The sequence below is a fragment of the Electrona antarctica genome (assembly GCF_951216825.1).
Source record: "Electrona antarctica genome assembly, chromosome: 15".
NCBI lineage: Eukaryota > Metazoa > Chordata > Actinopteri > Myctophiformes > Myctophidae > Electrona > Electrona antarctica.
The window spans coordinates 34,665,326-34,687,331 of record NC_136796.1 but is presented as its reverse complement, the minus strand read 5'-3'; the positions used below and the strand labels follow the sequence as shown (position 1 = coordinate 34,687,331).

Below are 22,006 nucleotides of genomic sequence, written 5' to 3'. Positions count from 1 at the left end.
TGTATAATGTATATTAGAATATACATAGTTGACTGCTGAAGTGCAATGTGATGATTTAATCTGGTACCTTTTGCTAGGGTCCTGCTGCCATCTTTTCATGTCTTCAATTCAGCTGTGTGTGTGTGTGTGTGTGTGTGTGTGTGTGTGTGTGTGTGTGTGTGTGTGTGTGTGTGTGTGTGTGTGTGTGTGTGTGTGTGTGTGTGTGTGTGTGTGTGTGTGTGTGTGTGTGTGTGTGTGTGTGTGTGTGTGGTAGGTATTGATTTTGTGCTCGTTCGCACAAATCAGACTTTTATTTCCTCAGGTGTGTGATTGCATACTGTGTGTATATTCTAATCTACACCTGCTGCAACAGACACCAAATGCATTCTCTCTCCTTGGCTGGCCCTTAGATCATTTTCAGTAATGGTAATATTTATGGATATTATATTATACTGTATATCGTTGCTGTCGGGCAGAAACGTTCTCCAGCACAAAAGTAGCTCTACAAGCTCACATCAAAGTCACAAACAAAGTGGAAATGCAAATTTGGAACTGAAGACTGAATGAATTATACAAAGTAGGGTGATACAGATGACATATCACGCGTACGGCCAAATCAGTTGAGCTGTTCCTGAGGGCAATTTCCAAAAAAAAACCCTATATGATGAGAAAGCCTGATTGTTCAAAATTGCGTATTTGTGGGGATATAAAACACACAGGGGAGCGCAAAAAACACCTGCAACATTTTTTGAAAAGTTGAATTTCATGTTTTTCACCTTTAAAACCAAGGCGTATACATGTGTTTGCTTCCAGAGGTGAAGGAGTATGAGCCTCCCTTCGGGAGGATCAGAGAGCATCCCTGTGTGGAGAGCATGAAGGACAGTGTTCTCCGAGACAGAGGCAGACCTGACATACCCAACAGCTGGATCAACCACCCAGTAAGATACCCTCTATAATAATTATAATAGTATTAACCTGTAGGCCTCTGGTGGGCCGTGAGCAGTAATGGAAAAAAGTACTATACAGTACAATACAGCAATATAGAAGCACTCCGTTACAAGTAAAAGTCTGGAATTAAAAATGTACTTGAGTAAAAGTACAAAGTATTGACATCAAAATGCACTTAACCCATTTTGACCTGAGATCAGATTCTAAAAATGTCTTCTACATCCTGACAGTTTTCTGAAAAAGCTATGTTTCTATGTCAGTCGTTCTTAGATTCTTCAAAAATAGCAGACGTACAAGCTCGTAGCACGCCACTCGGTGGCGCGCTATGAGCTTGTAGATCTGCTATTTTTCAATAGCTAAAGCATAACATAATGCTAACACCAAAAGGGGTTCCCACCCAGAATGGGTTAAAGTGCCCTAAGTAAAAGTACTCATTATGCAGAATGTAGCCTCGGTACCCAGACTTTTATTTATTTTTTCCCGCATTTGGCTCAAAAAGAAAAGCCTGGGGAAACCCATTGGAAAGTCTGCCATAGGAAGCCCACTTCCTTGTACGGCTCTTGAAGCCACACTTTGTACTTTGTTGTAAGACTGTGTTGAAAATAGACAATCTGTAAGCTCACAATGAGTCGCTGACGCAACACGTCGTGAGCTTATAGATCCTTCTATTGTCGGTGTGCGACACAGTCGTACGACGGAGCATAACTTGGGAATTACTTTTAATGTTTTTGGTGCTTGTGAAGTCAAGACCCACTATTTTGATTCGTTCGGCGTTTTTTTAAGTAAATGCTGGCAAAGTGTGATGCAATACAAACAAACAAATGGAAAAAGCACAATAAAACCGCATAAAATCCAATGGCATTGTGTCAAGGAACACCAGTGGAAAATAAAAGTAAATAGAAATGTGCTCCGAATAAATGAAAGGGTAAAAACTAATGTGCAATTACATAAAGCCTTCCTGTAACAGGTGTCTTGATGCACTTCCTGCCTCCTACAGTATCATACAGGGAAGACAAAAATGGATTATTTCGTAATTACAGCTACTGTGGATGTGCTGTTTAAGTCTTAAATTGAAAAATCAAAAAGGAAATCACACTCGTGTGACGTGAGGGGCGCACTTATCATCATACATGATCATCGTACATACAATCACACAAAGCTGGGTAAAAATGTGCACTGAAATCCCAGTGAGAAATATACAGTTGCAAGATACCCGAGACTGAAATTGGTTTAATTTCTAACCGATGTTTTGAAGGTCTAAAAGTGTTTTAAATTGAATGTAAGACACACACACACACACACACACACACACACACACACACACACACACACACACACACACACACACACATACACACACACACACACACACACACACACACACACACACACACACACACACACACACACACACACACACACACACACACACACACACACACACACACACAGTATGTGTACTGATGAAAACTAAATGGAAACTAAATGAAACCTAAGCTATGGTAACTAAGACTAAATATACTGACAATTTTGTCAACAAATAAAAACTAGACTAAAATGTTAGTAAGGGACTAGTGGACAAGATATTCAGTATAAGTAAAACACACAAGTCATTTTACACTTGGTTGCATCTACAAGTTCACAACTCGTTGCAGTGCGACGCGTTGTGAGCTTGTAGATCGGCTATTTTCAGCAAGTGTAAAATCAGCCATTACGACGGCATCAAGGCCCGCCAAAATACACTTTGTAGTCGACCAAATCAACTGTAGACTTAGTCGACTAAAACTAGACTAACACTAAAACATTCCAGCTGACTATGAAATGTGACTAAAACTAAATAAACTATTCACGAGACTATGACTAAAACTAAAATAAAAAAATGTGCTGTCAAAAATCAAAATCAACACTGGTGTGCTCTACCTTTTGCAGGGCGTGCAGATATTGTGTGCCACCATCGACGAGTGCTGGGATCACGACCCCGAGGCTCGCCTGACGGCCCAGTGCGTCGCCGAGCGCTTCAACGACATGGAACACCTGGACAAGCTGTCGGCGCACTCGGACAGCTCCGAGGAGAAGATCCCAGAGCCAGAAGACATCTCCTCGTCCACCGTGGACGAGAAGTGAAGAGCAGTGGACGTCAGGGGGTGGGAAATTCCATGAAGGACACTTTTGGAAGAAAATAGCAGATCTACAAGCTCTCAACGTGTCGCATTGCGACGCGTTGAGAGCTTGTAGATCGGCTAATTTCCAGGCGCGATCCCGCCCTCGTGGATGAATGTGGATTTCTAAACAAATTCTTTCAACGCAAAATGCTGCGTTCCAGATCAGGAGAGTTCAGAAAAACAGTAATCCTCAGGCATGGAAAGGAGCGGAGGGGCCATTATGCATTTCTGCAGCCGTGGTCTGGAGAGGGCAGTTGTTTTACAGACCGGTAAAAGGGGCAGGGGCTGAAGCACCCTTTGATGTCTATGTGTGTGCATGGTGCCTGGTGAAGAGCAGTAGAGTGTGCAACAGCTGCAACGCTTCCGCCCCCCTCTGGGCTATCTCATGAACTGCAACCAAGACAAACATGTGTGTGTGTGTGTGTGTGTGTGTGTGTGTGTGTGTGTGTGTGTGTGTGTGTGTGTGTGTGTGTGTGTGTGTGTGTGTGTGTGTGTGTGTGTGTGTGTGTGTGTGTGTGTGTGTGTGTGTGCGCGTGCGTGCGTGCGTGCGTGCGTGCGCGCGCGCGTGCGTGCGCGCGCGCTCGTTGCTCAGGAATGCGTCACGGGATGAGAGAATCCGAAGGTCATATGGATGCAGAAAAGGAAACCAAAGTCTAAATTACCAGGGGATGGACTTAACTTTTACCCTTTTTTTTTTTTTTTTTAAAGTGCCCCAAAGACCAGAATGAAGCCATACATGACCAGGGAGAAAGAATTACACTATACAGCCTTAATTGCAACTAAGTACTGTTTTGCACTTTATCTGTGTGTATATATATATATATATATACCAAATTATAAATAATGTATATTATTGAATGCGACAAAGTAACGCAGGAAATAGGAAATACGAGGGACCAAGTTTTTTATACCAAAGAACTAAGGGAGAAAAGGGAGCAGGGGCGTGCAGAGTGTGTTAGAGAGGCAGGGGCTGAAATCCCCTAAGAGGGCACTTTTGAACAACAATAATAGCAGATCTACAAGCTCTCAAAGCGTCGCGCTGCGACGTGTTGAGAGCTTGTAGATCTGCTATTTTCGGGGCACAGCCCCGCACTCTTTATCTACTGGAGACGCGGTGTACGACATGGATTTCCAAACAAATTAGTCCAATGTAAAAGGGCAGGGGCTCAAGCCCCTCTTTGATGTCTGTGTGTGGACGTGCCTGAATGGGAGAGTTGCGTCAGACGGTAACACTACTACAGTTGGAGGCCATCGATATTGTCCTTTTCTTTTTGCTGAGGTTTGCGTGATCTGCGCAAAAGGACAGTTAACCCATTTTGGGCGGGAACCCCTTTTGGTGTTTTAAACATTATGTTATAATTTAGCTATTGAAAAATAGCAGATCTACAAGCTCATAGCGCGCCACCGAGTGGCGCGCTACGAGCTTGTAGGTCTGCTATTTTTGAAAAATCGTGAAAATATTTATTTCAGAAAACTGGAGGATTTAGAAGGATTTTTTAAAATTTTGAGGTCAGGCCTAAATGGGTCAAATGATAAGGGACAATATCGGTGGCACCCAACTGTAATCGACCGGCTGCTCGGGACATCTGCAGAGTGTCTTTAAATGGATGACTTGAGGAAACCAGGTGACAACGCTATTCAAAGAATCAAGGTTTAGGATTGATTTCTGCTGGCGTGAAATGAAAATGACCCTGAGCGTGGAAACGGAGGGGGAAAAAAAGCAATCGGAAGCAATAAGCGGAGAGGAACGCTGGAGCATAATAAAGACGGTGAAATCAGCCTTGAAAGGAAAAAGGGAATACTATATGTATATATATTACTCTGAGAACTTAGAGCTATAAAAGATATAAGAGTCTATTTAATCGGAGCCGGAGGACAAAATGAGAGATATATCATTACTAAATGACTCAGAACTGGAAGTCCAGCTTGTCTGCCATGAATGCTGGACGTCTTCATAGACATTTTTATGACAAAAGGGAGTTTTTCCTTCCTTTCTCATTAAAGATTTTTTTTTTTATATCAAAATCCTTTGTATATAAATGTTCAAAGCCATAATTAAAAGAGGTTCAGTATTCAATTTATTATGGCTTTCCTTTGTGGTGATTTTTCTTTCTTTTTTTTATCAGCTTATCAGCTTCATTTGTTTTATTGCTCATCTTAACCTCAACTGACCTCAAGTCAGAAAGAGAGACATTGTATTGAGTCCTGTTCTGAACTTGGTCTAATTGGAAGCTATAGTGAAAGCAGGCCTTTGGTGTCTTTATAATCCTTGTACTTTATACCAATAGTTGTGGTGTATAGGCTGTGTGTGTGTGAGCACTAACATTATGTGTGACTCCAGGTAGCGATGTGTGCGATTGGTCGGTCAAGCTGTACCTACTGTGTAAAACGAATAATGCTGTAGTAGACATAGCAGGCCTATTTTGTAAAGCCATACATTTGAGTTGGCAGATGAAAAGCGTTGAGTGTTTTCAAGCTCACTTCAGCCGCTCAGTCAAAACTTGTTTCAGGTCAGACTCATTCAGTCAAAACGTATTAACTACGGCTCCCATTTGCACAGCAGCCGAGCTGAAAATTCATAAATACATTTACTTGAGCAAATGCGCTTTGGGATGCCGTGAAAGTGACTAATCAGCAGTAGTGAGTTGAGCTGTTGTCTCTCAGGAAGATCTCCACGGTTTACACAGCTCTCATTTCCATAATGGAGCCGGCGGTACCGGCAGTGTGTGGGCTGCATTGCAGGTGAATTGGCCAAGGCCATAGGCTATACACCGATGACAAAATGATTAACTATGTTTCATTACAAAGGAATTACCACTGGCGTGTCAAAGGCAGCATTACTCTTCATTTTTCTCACTCCAATAACTGTGATACCAATTTTCCACAAGCAAGTAAGTCAAATTGTCTAAAGAAAGATAAATAACAACAATGCAAGGCATCTAAATGGCCGAGGAAGCGGTTCCTTGTATCGACAATAGCATTTGTTACTGTCAGAATGAAGAAGATAATGTCTTTGTTTTGCTGCCAAATTCAAAGTAGCTTTAGCTGCATGGGTCACAGTATGTTTTGGTGTTCGATCCATACAGGATGAGAAGAAACACATTTGGGTTAACTATGTGTAAACTATTCCTTTACAGTGAATTAATCATGTAGCATGCTCAATTAACTGTTTGTGAATATTACCCTCTATTCAAGTTGATGAAATATATTGCTTTTCTGCTGAAAAGTAACTCAGCCAATCAAGTTAGTTTAGCTCAGTACTCGGTCCTATAGGCTACTTCATTGATCCCTGTGGGGAGATTCAAGTCACTCTGGATTAAGAGCGTCTGCTAAATGCCTAAATTGTAATTCATGCTCTGCATTTAAACCATCCTAACTGTTCTATCTAGGGGTCGGTGTGCATCCACAGAATGCCTGTGAGCGGCACCTTCAATCCTCCTCCTGACATTCACTGTTTCACTGTCCTTGAGCAATCAAAAAACTAAATAAAACACTGTCTTCGGTGCTCAGCCAAACTGCGATACGTGTGAGGACTACGTATCGGCCTGAACTCTAGAGAACCTCTAGTATTAATATTGTCTTAATAATAATACTAATAAATATTGTGATGTCCTGGGCTATTAGAGGCAGAGAGAGTTCTCCCAGCATGCCCCAGGGCAAATCGGTCGCTTGTTTGTTTTATATTCCAAAACCATCCAAAAGCCTTGGATGGTTATGGTAGAAATTCTGAGTGAAAACCCAACTCCAAACACACTAACCTTCTTGTATTTCAGAGGTTTATACGCTGATAAATGATATCTTCACCCTGGCTCGTAACATTTACCAGAATATTGAAATTATGACCAACATACTATATTGCTTAAACATCACTGTTTGCACCGTTTCTCCCACTCTCAGACTTCCTCCTCTTTTAGTCCCAGCCCTCTCTCAGAACCTGCTAGGTTGACTACTGTTGATTGACACCTGGCTTCCAGTGTCCATGTGCTTGGTGTAAGTGTAACATGTACGATGTATGATGAAGTATACAATGAACCAGTGTGGATATTAGTGGACCTTGTTAGCGAACTGGTGATTTTAACCTGCAGCACGGGTTAGTTGTAACCGGCAGCACAACTAATGCCTGTCGGACTGTTCGTATGTCTAACCTGAGGAGATCACTTCAGTACCATGGACAGCACATTGCCCAGGAGAGGTAGTAGTGTCTGTGGTCTGATTAGTGAAGTGATGACACCTGTGGTCTGATCAGCCATGGACTATGAAAGCGTTCTGGCCCAATGTTAGCTGCTTGTGCAATGTATTAGTCCGTAGTTTTCAACAAAGAAGTGTTTAAAGGCAAATGCCAATACCCAAAATATTGGCCACTTGCTCACTCGCACTCGATCACTCCAGCATGGCGGTGTTATGGTGGAAGTGGTGACCTGCCGAAATATGTGACCATCTTGTGGACTTCACACAACTTAGAAGTCTTTAAATACGTGGCCTAAATATCAAAATACCTACATTTTGGGTATTAGAATTTAGCTTTAATTCCGCCTGTGGCAGACTTTGTCGGAAGTTCCCAATGGCCCTAGATAGCCAGGGGCGCATCCGGTTAAAGCCGGAATTTCGGTCAACGTAAACGGGAGTAAATGTGGGGATGGGAAATGGCGTTCGGCCACAAACGGGATTAAAACACTTTATCAAAAGCTACGGACTAATACATTGCACAAGCACCCCGTAGGCCTCTAACATTTGAGACATCAGGGTATAAGAACCTGTCTTTGTATTGGTGAGTAGCGATAACGTTATTTTTATTTTAGCAGAAGTCGAGAGGCTGTGAGCATTTCATGCGAGCGCAGGAAGTCGAGAGTAGCATAGCTCTAATGCAACAGCATTAGGGCTATGGACCATGGACCGTGCACCCTCCACAGGGAAATGAAGTTTAGACTCTCGTAGATTGAAAATGTAAAAATTTATAAAATACATCTACAAGAGTCTAAATATTAGCCAAGCGTCCTGTCTATCTCATAAGCATAAGCAGTGAGTGCATTCTCCGGCAGCGGCAGCAGCCACGGCGCTGCCGCCAATTGCCGCCAACAGCCGTGGCAGTGTTTCCTCTGCCACCGGCAAAGCCTCCTAATCCGCCACAGACCGGCGGCTGCTGGCACCTGCCGTTTGCATATATGCATATATTGCCGGCACTTGCCGGCATATGTGCCGGCACCTGCCGGCATATGTGCCGGCAGTCTGCCTACCTGCCGGCATATGTGCCGGCACCTGCCGGCATATTGCCGGCACTTGCCGGCATATTGCCGGCATATGTGCCGGCACCTGCCGGCATATGTGCCGGCAGTCTGCCAGAGGTTTATACGCTGATAAATGATATCTTCACCCTGGCTCGTAACATTTACCAGAATATTGAAATTATGACCAACATACTATATTGCTTAAACATCACTGTTTGCACCGTTTCTCCCACTCTCAGACTTCCTCCTCTTTTAGTCCCAGCCCTCTCTCAGAACCTGCTAGGTTGACTACTGTTGATTGACACCTGGCTTCCAGTGTCCATGTGCTTGGTGTAAGTGTAACATGTACGATGTATGATGAAGTATACAATGAACCAGTGTGGATATTAGTGGACCTTGTTAGCGAACTGGTGATTTTAACCTGCAGCACGGGTTAGTTGTAACCGGCAGCACAACTAATGCCTGTCGGACTGTTCGTATGTCTAACCTGAGGAGATCACTTCAGTACCATGGACAGCACATTGCCCAGGAGAGGTAGTAGTGTCTGTGGTCTGATTAGTGAAGTGATGACACCTGTGGTCTGATCAGCCATGGACTATGAAAGCGTTCTGGCCCAATGTTAGCTGCTTGTGCAATGTATTAGTCCGTAGTTTTCAACAAAGAAGTGTTTAAAGGCAAATGCCAATACCCAAAATATTGGCCACTTGCTCACTCACACTCGATCACTCCAGCATGGCGGTGTTATGGTGGAAGTGGTGACCTGCCGAAATATGTGACCATCTTGTGGACTTCACACAACTTAGAAGTCTTTAAATACGTGGCCTAAATATCAAAATACCTACATTTTGGGTATTAGAATTTAGCTTTAATTCCGCCTGTGGCAGACTTTGTCGGAAGTTCCCAATGGCCCTAGATAGCCAGGGAGGGACGCATCCGGTTAAAGCCGGAATTTCGGTCAACGTAAACGGGAGTAAATGTGGGGATGGGAAATGGCGTTCGGCCACAAACGGGATTAAAACACTTTATCAAAAGCTACGGACTAATACATTGCACAAGCACCCCGTAGGCCTCTAACATTTGAGACATCAGGGTATAAGAACCTGTCTTTGTATTGGTGAGTAGCGATAACGTTATTTTTATTTTAGCAGAAGTCGAGAGGCTGTGAGCATTTCATGCGAGCGCAGGAAGTCGAGAGTAGCATAGCTCTAATGCAACAGCATTAGGGCTATGGACCATGGACCGTGCACCCTCCACAGGGAAATGAAGTTTAGACTCTCGTAGATTGAAAATGTAAAAATGTATAAAATACATCTACAAGAGTCTAAATATTAGCCAAGCGTCCTGTCTATCTCATAAGCATAAGCAGTGAGTGCATTCTCCGGCAGCGGCAGCAGCCACGGCGCTGCCGCCAATTGCCGCCAACAGCCGTGGCAGTGTTTCCTCTGCCACCGGCAAAGCCTCCTAATCCGCCACAGACCGGCGGCTGCTGGCACCTGCCGTTTGCATATATGCATATATTGCCGGCACTTGCCGGCATATGTGCCGGCACCTGCCGGCATATGTGCCGGCAGTCTGCCTACCTGCCGGCATATGTGCCGGCACCTGCCGGCATATTGCCGGCACTTGCCGGCATATTGCCGGCATATGTGCCGGCACCTGCCGGCATATGTGCCGGCAGTCTGCCAGAGGTTTATACGCTGATAAATGATATCTTCACCCTGGCTCGTAACATTTACCAGAATATTGAAATTATGACCAACATACTATATTGCTTAAACATCACTGTTTGCACCGTTTCTCCCACTCTCAGACTTCCTCCTCTTTTAGTCCCAGCCCTCTCTCAGAACCTGCTAGGTTGACTACTGTTGATTGACACCTGGCTTCCAGTGTCCATGTGCTTGGTGTAAGTGTAACATGTACGATGTATGATGAAGTATACAATGAACCAGTGTGGATATTAGTGGACCTTGTTAGCGAACTGGTGATTTTAACCTGCAGCACGGGTTAGTTGTAACCGGCAGCACAACTAATGCCTGTCGGACTGTTCGTATGTCTAACCTGAGGAGATCACTTCAGTACCATGGACAGCACATTGCCCAGGAGAGGTAGTAGTGTCTGTGGTCTGATTAGTGAAGTGATGACACCTGTGGTCTGATCAGCCATGGACTATGAAAGCGTTCTGGCCCAATGTTAGCTGCTTGTGCAATGTATTAGTCCGTAGTTTTCAACAAAGAAGTGTTTAAAGGCAAATGCCAATACCCAAAATATTGGCCACTTGCTCACTCACACTCGATCACTCCAGCATGGCGGTGTTATGGTGGAAGTGGTGACCTGCCGAAATATGTGACCATCTTGTGGACTTCACACAACTTAGAAGTCTTTAAATACGTGGCCTAAATATCAAAATACCTACATTTTGGGTATTAGAATTTAGCTTTAATTCCGCCTGTGGCAGACTTTGTCGGAAGTTCCCAATGGCCCTAGATAGCCAGGGGCGCATCCGGTTAAAGCCGGAATTTCGGTCAACGTAAACGGGAGTAAATGTGGGGATGGGAAATGGCGTTTGGCCACAAACGGGATTAAAACACTTTATCAAAAGCTACGGACTAATACATTGCACAAGCACCCCGTAGGCCTCTAACATTTGAGACATCAGGGTATAAGAACCTGTCTTTGTATTGGTGAGTAGCGATAACGTTATTTTTATTTTAGCAGAAGTCGAGAGGCTGTGAGCATTTCATGCGAGCGCAGGAAGTCGAGAGTAGCATAGCTCTAATGCAACAGCATTAGGGCTATGGACCATGGACCGTGCACCCTCCACAGGGAAATGAAGTTTAGACTCTCGTAGATTGAAAATGTAAAAATTTATAAAATACATCTACAAGAGTCTAAATATTAGCCAAGCGTCCTGTCTATCTCATAAGCATAAGCAGTGAGTGCATTCTCCGGCAGCGGCAGCAGCCACGGCGCTGCCGCCAATTGCCGCCAACAGCCGTGGCAGTGTTTCCTCTGCCACCGGCAAAGCCTCCTAATCCGCCACAGACCGGCGGCTGCTGGCACCTGCCGTTTGCATATATGCATATATTGCCGGCACTTGCCGGCATATGTGCCGGCATATGTGCCGGCAGTCTGCCTACCTGCCGGCATATGTGCCGGCACCTGCCGGCATATTGCCGGCACTTGCCGGCATATTGCCGGCATATGTGCCGGCACCTGCCGGCATATGTGCCGGCAGTCTGCCTACCTGCCGCCAACTGCCGGCACCTGCCGGCAAATGCCGGCACCTGCCGGCAGTTGCCGGCAGGTTCCGGCAGTTGCCGGCAAATGCCGGCAGGTGCCGGTGGCAAGCGGCAGGTGCCGGTGGCAAGCGGCAGTTGCCGGCAGCCGCCGGTCTGTAGCGGATTAGGAGGCTTTGCCGGTGGCAGAGGAAACACTGCCACGGCAGAGGAAACACTGCCACGGCTGTTGTCGGCAATTGGCGGCGGCGCCGTGGCTGCTGCCGCTGCCGGAGAATGCACTCGCTGTCCCTCCTCATAAGGTGCTCATACAAGTTTTTTTTGGGTTGTGTTTTATACATTTATATTACCTCCCCCACGCTCCCTTTGTTAACTTTCCCCTAATGGAGTGGTTCTCAACCAGTGGTCCTTGAGGGGGTTCCAAGTGGTCCCCAGCTACATGATGGAGAGTTGGTAACCAAATTAACCCTAACTCTATTTGGTTTCATTTTACACTCAAGAGTTAAATTATTGTTAACCCATTCCTAGCTCTGGTCCATAGCTCTAATGCGTTGCATTTAGAGCTATGTTACTCTCAACTTCCGCCGCTCGCATGAATGCAGACCAGCCTCTCCTCTTTAGCGTAAATAAAAAGAACGTTTTTGCTACTCACCAAAACAAAGGTGAGATGTGTCATTAGAAAGCCTACTTTCCTTAGTGGACGCACTCTGAGCCTCCCACCACACGTATAAACTGTACTTTTTGGCCAAAAGGGGATTTTGTTTCCACCGGGAAAAAAATACTTGTAGTTACTCCGCTGCGCCCTCTACCGTTATTGCCCTTTTTTCCTCCGGCGAAAATAAATCCCTTTCTGGCCAAAAAGTACCGAGTGCGTCCACTAAGGAAAGTAGGCTTTCTAATGACACAACTCGCCTTTGTTTTGGTGAGTAGCAAAAACGTTATTTTTATTTACGCTAAAGAGGAGAGGCTGGTCTGCATTCATGCGAGCGGCGGAAGTTGAGAGTAACATAGCTCTAAATGAAACGCATTAGAGCTATGGACCAGAGCTAACCCATTCCCTGCCAACAAACCTCTGCATTTAGTTATATTTACAAGAAGTCTTCACAATTAGAGAATGTTTAGAAGAATTGTTATTTTGATCCACATTGGCCTGTTATCTCTCTTAATGGTACCAACATCAATACAGCATGGAAATGTGGACATATTCTTTAGTTTGGGGTGTCTAAGGCTAAATCTCATCGAATGGTGGTCCGTGGCTCAAATGCAGAATCAATAATGGGCCTTGATATGAAAAAGGTTGGAAACCACTGCCCTAAATCAATAGTATTGTTTGTTTATTACAGTATTTTGCACCCGAACTCACTGACATTGTTGTTGGTGTCACTCGGTGCCCAAAAAGGACTCTATTAATGGGCCAGCCGTGCTGTATCGGAAATGACATTTGAAGAGGGGGTGAGATTCGACAGCTCCTGGTGGCTCACTGCCTTCGGTCCAACGTGTTAATGGCTCTGGAGGTGCATGTCGGGATCACCAAGAGATGACTTTGGACCGAGATCTACTGGCTGAGCTGCTGAACTGAGACCAACAACCTCTTCTTCAAGTAACAATTGTTTTTCCTTCATTGCCAGTTAATTCCAGTTAACGTATATTTTCTTTCCATTGTAGCATCAGGAAGGGGTGTGGGTGGAAGAATGTGACATGTCTTTGTTTTTGTTTTTCATACTCAATCTTGAGCCTCAAGGGCTTCTTTGGACACACACAGTGCAGCGATTCAGGCTGGAATCCAGGCTAGTATCTTCATTCAGGACAGGAACCCCTTTTGGTGTTTTAAGCATTATGTTATACTTTAGCTATTTGAAAAATCGTGAAAATGTGGCGCAAATCTTTGAATATATATTCTTTCAGAGATAACGTTTTTTTACTCAAATCTTTGCTTCTGGGGGTTCCCTGGAACAACACATTTAATGGGGGTTGGCGACCAATTACATATTATTGTCTGTGGTCCTTGACATGAAATAGTTTGAGAACCGCTGACATAGAAACATAGGTTTTTCAGAAAACTGTCATGATTTAGAAGACATTTTGTAGAATCGGCCTCAGGTCTAAATGGATTACGTCTTCACTTACCACTGGTAATAGGGCCATACTGTCGGGTCGATAACTATTTATAATAACATGCATTATTTGACTTTTTGCAAGGAAAGAAAAAGTCCATAGACTTGACTGTCACATGAAGTCACACAGGGGGATTATGACACGCTTAGGGTTAGCCAGGTGGTATCACACATGCAGGGCTGGACTGGCCACAGGTCGTACCGGGCATATTCCCGGTGGGCCGCGACCGTAGGGGGCCACCATTTTTTTTGACAGGCAGGCAGGCCAATAGGCGGCAGGCCACCAGGAAAGGTCCGGGCGTGCTGCCATTCTGCCAGTGCCATCATGATAATTTCACTGTACCTGTATCGGTGAGTGACAAATAAACCCTCTACAAAGGGTTGTGTAGTTGTCTGTTGGTTTGTATCATTTATGTTGTTCTGTAAAAGTGGTGGGTATTAGGGCTTGTTTGTTTTCGAGTGCCTCGACGGAGCAGGCGGTAGAGTTTCTGCTATCTGCGCGCTGGTTGTGGTGGGCCGGTCTGGGCCAAATTCACACGAAAATGAGCGGGCTGAATTTTTGTCCCAGTCCAGCCCTGCGCACATGAAAGACAGATGTTGGAGGGCCTAGCGCCCCTCAAAAATATATAATGCAAGTTGAATGATCTCAAATTAATCAAATCTGAGAACATTTAGAACTTTTGGACAAAATATCGGTCAAATCATCTGTAATCATCTGTAATCATCTCCCAAACTCTGGAAAATCTCTGCATTGGAGAGGCTCTATATTGGTGATACCAATGTCATAGTGCCACGTAAGTTTCTTTTTAGTTTTGTTTGGCTTTTTAACCTCTCTTTCTCCATGCCAATTGATTCCTCCTCACACATTGTCATTGTTTTTTGGTTTTGTTTTTCATGGAGGGACAGACGGTAGGCTGACAGGATGGGGAGACATGCAGTAAGGGCCGTCGGGATCGGGAGTCAAACCCGCGGCACACTGCCAGACTGGATTACCAGCCAAGGTGCCTGGACCACTGAGCCATGGCCCAGGCCCTGTGTTGTTATTGTTGTCATACCCTGCTGACTCACTTACCAGGGAGGAGCCCCCACCGGGAGGATATAGAGGCTTCGTCCTACTCCTCCCGCCCAATAGGTGCCATACCAGCCGTATACGTGTGGTGACAATTATCACCCTCCTTCCAGACTTCCCAGCCCCCGAACACGGTCCGACACTCGACAAAGCCAGATGCACCACGGTGGATTTGAACCCACAGCCTCTACAGTGGTGGGCAGGCATGCAAAGCAAGTTTCAACTTTTGATCCTTAGTCAACATTGTTCCAGTAACCCACCTCCAGGAGGATTCCTGATTAAATCATGTATTTTTTTTGCTGACTTTTCTCTAACGTAGCCCACTAGAGATCGAGCAGGCGGAGAAACACAAATATTACAAGGACGGCAGTTATGCCTCTTTCTATAGTGCAGCAGCACCACCTTTTGCTCACACAGATGCTACTACATCACTGCACGGTGTATGCATATAGACCAAAACACCAAACGTTTCGAGGCTCCAGAGTGTTCTAAACGAAACAGCCGTGTGTGTGTGTGTGTGTGTGTGTGTGTGTGTGTGTGTGTGTGTGTGTGTGTGTGTGTGTGTGTGTGTGTGTGTGTGTGTGTGTGTGTGTGTGTGTGTGTGTGTGTGTGTGTGTGTGTGTGTGTGTGTGTGTGTGTGTGTGTGTGTGTGTGTGTGTGGAGCCATAGAGTAAGACAGAGTTACGTAACTGTAACTGTATAAACTAGACACAGACACTGATATTTGACACATGACACAGTGTTTTTTTGGTATTCAATATTTGTATTTGTTACATCCATACAAGTATATGAGAGCACAATTATTGTTTCCTTAACATTGTATCAACATGGCAAATGATGAAAATATAACAAAAGTAACAAAGGGGCACGGTGGCACAGTCTAGAAGGTCCTGCAGGGTTCGATTCCTGCTGGGGACGCTGCAATAAAAATAAAATAAAAAAAGTAACTAGTAATGTATAATAATAAAATAAAATATAGAGGTGACTGTAGAGTATGTGATATATGAAATCCATTTTTATTCATAGAAATTGCCCCATTTCTCTATATCCTGTCCAATCCACCAAAAATCAGTTCCAAATAAAAGTCTGCATTTTCTCTTTCGTACAGTAGAGGGAGTAGTGGTTCCATTAGATTAAAGTTTGTTATGGAAAAGGTCACTATCCTGCTAATTTAGAGTCAGACCACCATTACTACTAGTCAGAATGAGATCTTGAGGTCTTGTAAAAGGGCACTTGGGTTTTTGTTTTAATTCTTAGGAATGAGTTCTTTACAATCTCCGTTCTTTCTCTACTGCCATGTAAGCCACTCATTTGCCTCTGTCTGAAAAATATGAATATAGGCTACTGTAGGCCATGGGTTCTCAACGTTTTTGGCCGGGGACCCCGGAAATGCTTTGGCAATGTCTCGGGACCCCCGCCCCGCCCCCTCCCGACCCCCAATATAAATTGACTGCTACAATAACCTTAAACCATTTTGGGCAGGAACCCCTTTTGGTGTTTTAAGCATTGTTATAATTTAGCTATTGAAAAATAGCAGATCTACAAGGTTTTGAAAAATCGTGAAAATATATATATATATATTTTTTTGAAAATAATTTGGGGACCCCCTAAAATAATTTGGCGACCCCCCGAGGGGTCGCGACCCACGGGTTGAGAACCCCTGCTGTAGGCAACCACAGTACTGTTGTTGTTGTTTGTTTTAGTTCAAGGTTGAGGGATTCAATTGACGTTGGTGTGTCACAATACACTATCAATTATGCCCAGAGAAACCGAATGCTGTAATTATTATTGTTACTGCACTATTATTATGAGGCCAAGGCACTGCACAAACATACTACTGAAATGGACCAATAATTGTTCACACCTCTTTCTTTCTTCAGGTTTCCATGTGGGCCCCGTTTCCTCTTTCTCGTCCCATTATTTTCACAGCACGCACGCACGCACGCACATAAATCGGACAGGCTCCAGTAAAGTAAAAAATCACACCTGTGTGAAGTGAGGGGCGCTCTTATCATCATACTGTATGTCACCATACATCTCATTCTGGCCAAATGATGATCAAAATAACAATTCTCCCACATTCTCTAATTCTGTAGCCTTCTTGTAAATTAAGTAGGCCTAATGAAGATGTTTAACAATAATTTAACTCTTGAATGAAACCAAATGGACCCATATGGGTCCATTTGGTTTCATTTTACGCTCTCAAGAGTTAAAGGGGAATTTCTCCCTAAACCTTTTTTTTACAAAAGTAAGTTGATAATTATGTATATTGACCAAAAATAAATATTAAAAAATAAATAAAGATTATAGGGGAGCTGGGGCTGCAGCTGGAGATGAAGCTGGGGCTGGAGGGGTCTAACGCTAGAACTCCTATTCAATCGCGCAGTTGTTTTTAGTTTTTTGTTCACATCTGTTCTAGATGATGTGACAGCAAGCAACACTCCATGCATTGTTGACACTGCACTCTTACTGGTCTACGTGAGCTGATGTTAGACCCCCCCAGCCCCAGCCCCAGCTCCCCTATATCTTTATTTATTTTTTAATATTTATTTTTGGTCAATATACATAATTATCAACTTACTTTTGTAAAAAAAAGTCCCCTTTAAAGATCTATAAGGGTCCATTTGGTTACCAACTCTCAATTTAGCTGGGGACCACCTAGAACCGCCTCAAGGACCACTGGTGGTCCTCGGACCACTGGTGGTCCTCGGACCACTGGTTGAAAACCACTGCTTTACACCATACAACACGTGCACGGACACATTCCACACTCGTTCACTCGGCTTCAGATTTGATTACAATGTCAGGTTGTGAGCGTTGCCGTGCAGCCTTCTCCATCAGTCTATTAGTGAAACCCCACACACACCTGCGGCTTTAGAGCAGCTGCTGTCAGACGGCTCAGTCATCATATCCGCTAACCTGATGAACCCCGCGGGTGGGCAGGGGACCTTCAGCCAACAAACGCATCGTTACTAGCACACTACTATATATGCACAAATAGCACGTGCACACACACACACACACACACACACACACACACACACACACACACACACACACACACACACACACACACACACACACAGAGAGAGAGTAGCCACACACACACACACACACACACACACACACACACACACACACACACACACACACACACACACACACACACACACACACACACACACACACACACACACACACAGAGAGAGAGTAGCCCACACACACACACACACACACACACACACACACACACACACACACACACCTTAATTAGTGGTCTCGCTCGGTAATCTAAACCCAGCCACAGAGCTTCTCTCCTGTCAAATGAGTTGCCATGGCGACGCCTGCCTCTCACTGTCTCACATCAATCAAAGATGGGCTGTGGTGGGACGCGTCGGTGACTGCGATGCACAAACAATATTTTAAGCTCAAGCAGGGGGAAGACAAGGAAAATAGAATTACCGCTTGATCAAATAACATCTGGGCATCCTCAGCCCTGGCAGATAGCAGCCAGAGGCCATTTCCCCACACCTTACCAACCCCCTTGTTTATTGCTATGTACCGTAGCCTAATATTCATGAATGAATACAGAATCGCATCAGTGAAATGCTCCTCTTTTGTTTTTCTTTCTTTTTTGCTTTTCAAATCACCCAAGCGTGATGTTATTTATTCCACATTATCATATAGGCTCACTGCTGGAACATGATTATGAACAGACACAACAGCAGCAGTAGCAATTGTAATAGTGGTATACATTTTCTGTGCAAGGATCAGTTCACATATTTCTTTTTTTGTTTGTTTGTTTTTTGTTTCATTTTTAAGATATGTTTTCTCGCATTTATCACTTTGAGAGTAGTGTTGATTTTGTAGACTAAAAACTATGACGACAAATGTTCATCACTGACGAAGAAAACTATATGAAACTAAATAAAAACTAAGCTATGATGACTAAACCAAGACTAAATATATTGCTGTCAACAGATAACATGCAAAACATGATGGGAGACAGATTTAAACTCTGTTCCAGCAGTTCACAAGCAGTGTTGATTTTGACAGCAAATTTTTGTTTTGAATAGTTTCCATTTAGTTTTCATCACATTTTAGTTACCTGGAGTGTCTTAGTGTTAGTCTAGTTTTAGTCAACTAAATATCTAATACTAAAATGTGTTTTGGCAGGCCTAGAGAGAGATTGAGTGGTGGTGTGAGGTTGGTCTTGCCTAGAGAGAGAGATTGAGTGGTGGTGTGAGGTTGGTCTTGCCTAGAGAGAGAAATTGAGTGGTGGTGTGAGGTTGGTCTTGCCTAGAGAGAGAGATTGAGTGGTGGTGTGAGGTTGGTCTTGCCTAGAGAGAGAGATTGAGTGGTGGTGTGAGGTTGGTCTTGCCTAGAGAGAGATTGAGTGGTGGTGTGAGGTTGGTCTTGCCTAGAGAGAGAGATTGAGTGGTGGTGTGAGGTTGGTCTTGCCTAGAGAGAGAGATTGAGTGATGGTGTGAGGTTGGTCTTGCCTAGAGAGAGAGATTGAGTGGTGGTGTGAGGTTGGTTTTGCCTAGAGAGAGATTGAGTGGTGGTGTGAGGTTGGTCTTGCCTAGAGAGAGAGATTGAGTGGTGGTGTGAGGTTGGTCTTGGCTAGAGAGAGAGATTGAGTGGTGGTGTGAGCCGAGGTTGGTCTTGCCTAGAGAGAGAGATTGAGTGGTGGTGTGAGGTTGGTCTTGCCTAGAGAGAGAGATTGAGTGGTGGTGTGAGGTTGGTCTTGCCTAGAGAGAGAGATTGAGTGGTGGTGTGAGGTTGGTCTTGCCTAGAGAGAGAGATTGAGTGGTGGTGTGAGGTTGGTCTTGCCTAGAGAGAGATTGAGTGGTGGTGTGAGGTTGGTCTTGCCTAGAGAGAGATTGAGTGGTGGTGTGAGGTTGGTCTTGCCTAGAGAGAGATTGAGTGGTGGTGTGAGGTTGGTCTTGCCTAGAGAGAGATTGAGTGGTGGTGTGAGGTTGGTCTTGCCTAGAGAGAGATTGAGTGGTGGTGTGAAGTTGGTCTTGCCTAGAGAGAGATTGAGTGGTGGTGTGAAGTTGGTCTTGCCTAGAGAGAGATTGAGTGGTGGTGTGAGGTTGGTCTTGAATAACGCTGATCATGGCCCTGGTTTTCTCGTGGCTGATCCGTTGACCAAGATTCCCTCCATGCTCTTGGGGATTGCCGGTTTATACTCTAAGATTGCCGGGTCATCTCAGTGCAGAGAAAGGAGGAGAGCTTTAGCTTCAATGTCTCTAAAACCTAATGAGCTGCAGGTCAGAATCATATGTGTTATTTATGGATTGAATTAAATTAATTCAATGCGTGCGGGTGCGCACACGTGCCATTTATTGCTGTATCCTGTGTGAGGGTGTATGTGTGAGTTGTCCCAAGGTGGGGTGAGGTCATATACATGCTGAATTGTGTGAATGTCCTTACAGTATTTCCACTGCTATGCCAATGATACATACACTATTCTACCTGCCCATAAATTCTTAGGAGTCTAGTTTCCTAAAAGCTCTCAAAGCATGCTTAGAGGATTTACTGTACTGTTTGATGGCTCTAAAACATTTACAGCTAAATAATAACAAATCAGAAGTCATGTTCTATTTGGCCCTCCATCTTCCATTGCAGTAATTCAACATAATCTTAGTTACTTAGCTGCTAATGTAAAGCCTACAGCCTGAAATGTAGGAGTGGTTTTTGCCAGTTAGTTCAGAATGCAGGCATTTACTTACTCTAAACCATATATTCTTAGTTGAACTTGGTCCTCTCCTTTTTTCACATCTACACTCAAATCTCTTCTAGCCTGGAAAACCACAACGGTCTAGGAAATCTAATTTCAGAATCAAATGAAATGCGATGTCCGTGACCGGCGTGGTTTACCGGGCTAAATCTCTCCACCAACTAATATCCAATGTACTGTACAAACTTACAATGTGGCGCAATGAGCTTGTCTTTTATTTTGTTTCTCACAAACTAATGCTGTAACTTTTAAAATGTATTATTGAGCATACTGTATAGCAGTAGCACTAGCAGTGGCATTTGTAGCAGCAGCAGCAGAAGTAGGAAATGACTCCCATGGGAAGGAGTGACAGTGTTCAATCTGTTCATCCATTGCAATGTGTGGACTGCAGGAGAAATGCAGTAATATTATGAACATTTCTGTGCAGTCGTATCTCATTTGTAACATTTTGGACTCGCTCTTGCAATACATCCTAGTTCACCTCACCATTGCAATGATGATTGATGACACTTGGGTTTATTCACTGTTCAACTGACCCATTTAGACCATGAGGCCGATTCTACAAAATAATGCCTTCTATAGGTTTTTATTTATTTATTTATTTTAAGATTATTATTTTTTTAATAGCAGATGTGAAGATCGCAGCGTGGCTTGACGCGCTGTGAGTTTGTATCTGCTTGTAGAACAAAAAAATCACACCTGTGTGAACTGAGTGGTGTAAGGTTTTATATAGCATGATCAGCTGTGGTCTGACGTTTGGCTAGGTAGGGTCGTCTTCTGATGTGATGATTTGTGACCATGAAGTTGATTCAGCTGGAGTTTTTGTCCGATGTGAGGTATTATATAAGGTAAGGTATTATATAGCCTGATCAGCTCTGATCTGACGTAATGAAATCACACCCGGATGTGATTTCACAACTGGCTTTTTTTTGTGCAGAAAAAATGAGCATGGTTGCTACGGTTATTTTGAACATAGCAACCATGCTCATTTTTTCTGCACAAAAAAGCCAGTTGTAGGAGTGGTTTACACCACTCAAAAAAAACCATTTTGACATCTAAGCCAATTTCATATCTTGTTTAACTGTAAAAACACGTGAGCATAATAGAAGAAACTCAGAACCATGTAATATATATATATCTGTATCTCTCCCTACCACTGTCTGACTGTACGCCTGCTGTGCTGCCGCCGGCACCTTGTTGTGTTTACAGTAGATGGCAGTTTACCACACACAGTGCATAAACACCTACCCAGTACCCACCCTGCAGTGAAGACCACTAAAGGGCCCCAATTACATTTCCCCAGCAGTACTCCCTACGGTAACTATTGCTGCTGCTGCTGCAGTTCATAATACTGGCCAAGAAAATAAAAGTTGACCATTTTGAAGGTCCAATTATTCAATGATAACTAAAAGGTGAGGTCGATGGCAAAAGAGTACAATATCAAACAACATATATAATATCAAGACAGTGGTTCTTATAGTCCTGGGGGGCAAACGTAGTTGATACAGTATCACAATCAGTTAAACCACC

At 44.0% G+C, this 22,006-nt stretch overlaps 1 protein-coding gene across 2 annotated transcripts in view; it reads left to right on the top strand.

Moving 5' to 3' along the window:
* Positions 1 to 5,170, top strand: part of LOC306938994 (TGF-beta receptor type-2-like) — a 36,316-nt gene extending 31,146 nt beyond the window's left edge. Inside the window, exons 8-10 of one of the 2 annotated variants that reach the window (XR_013791813.1) lie at positions 793 to 917; positions 2,857 to 4,441; positions 4,513 to 5,170. Coding sequence is in view for 1 of the 2 variants with exons in the window: in XM_079523420.1 (XP_079379546.1) it covers positions 793 to 917; positions 2,857 to 3,051 (320 nt within the window). In the remaining variant the exon portion in view is untranslated. Of the gene's footprint in view, positions 1 to 792; positions 918 to 2,856 lie in introns of both variants that reach the window. The other variant, XM_079523420.1, reaches the window with a different exon arrangement.
* The last annotated feature ends 16,836 nt before the right edge of the window (positions 5,171 to 22,006 follow it).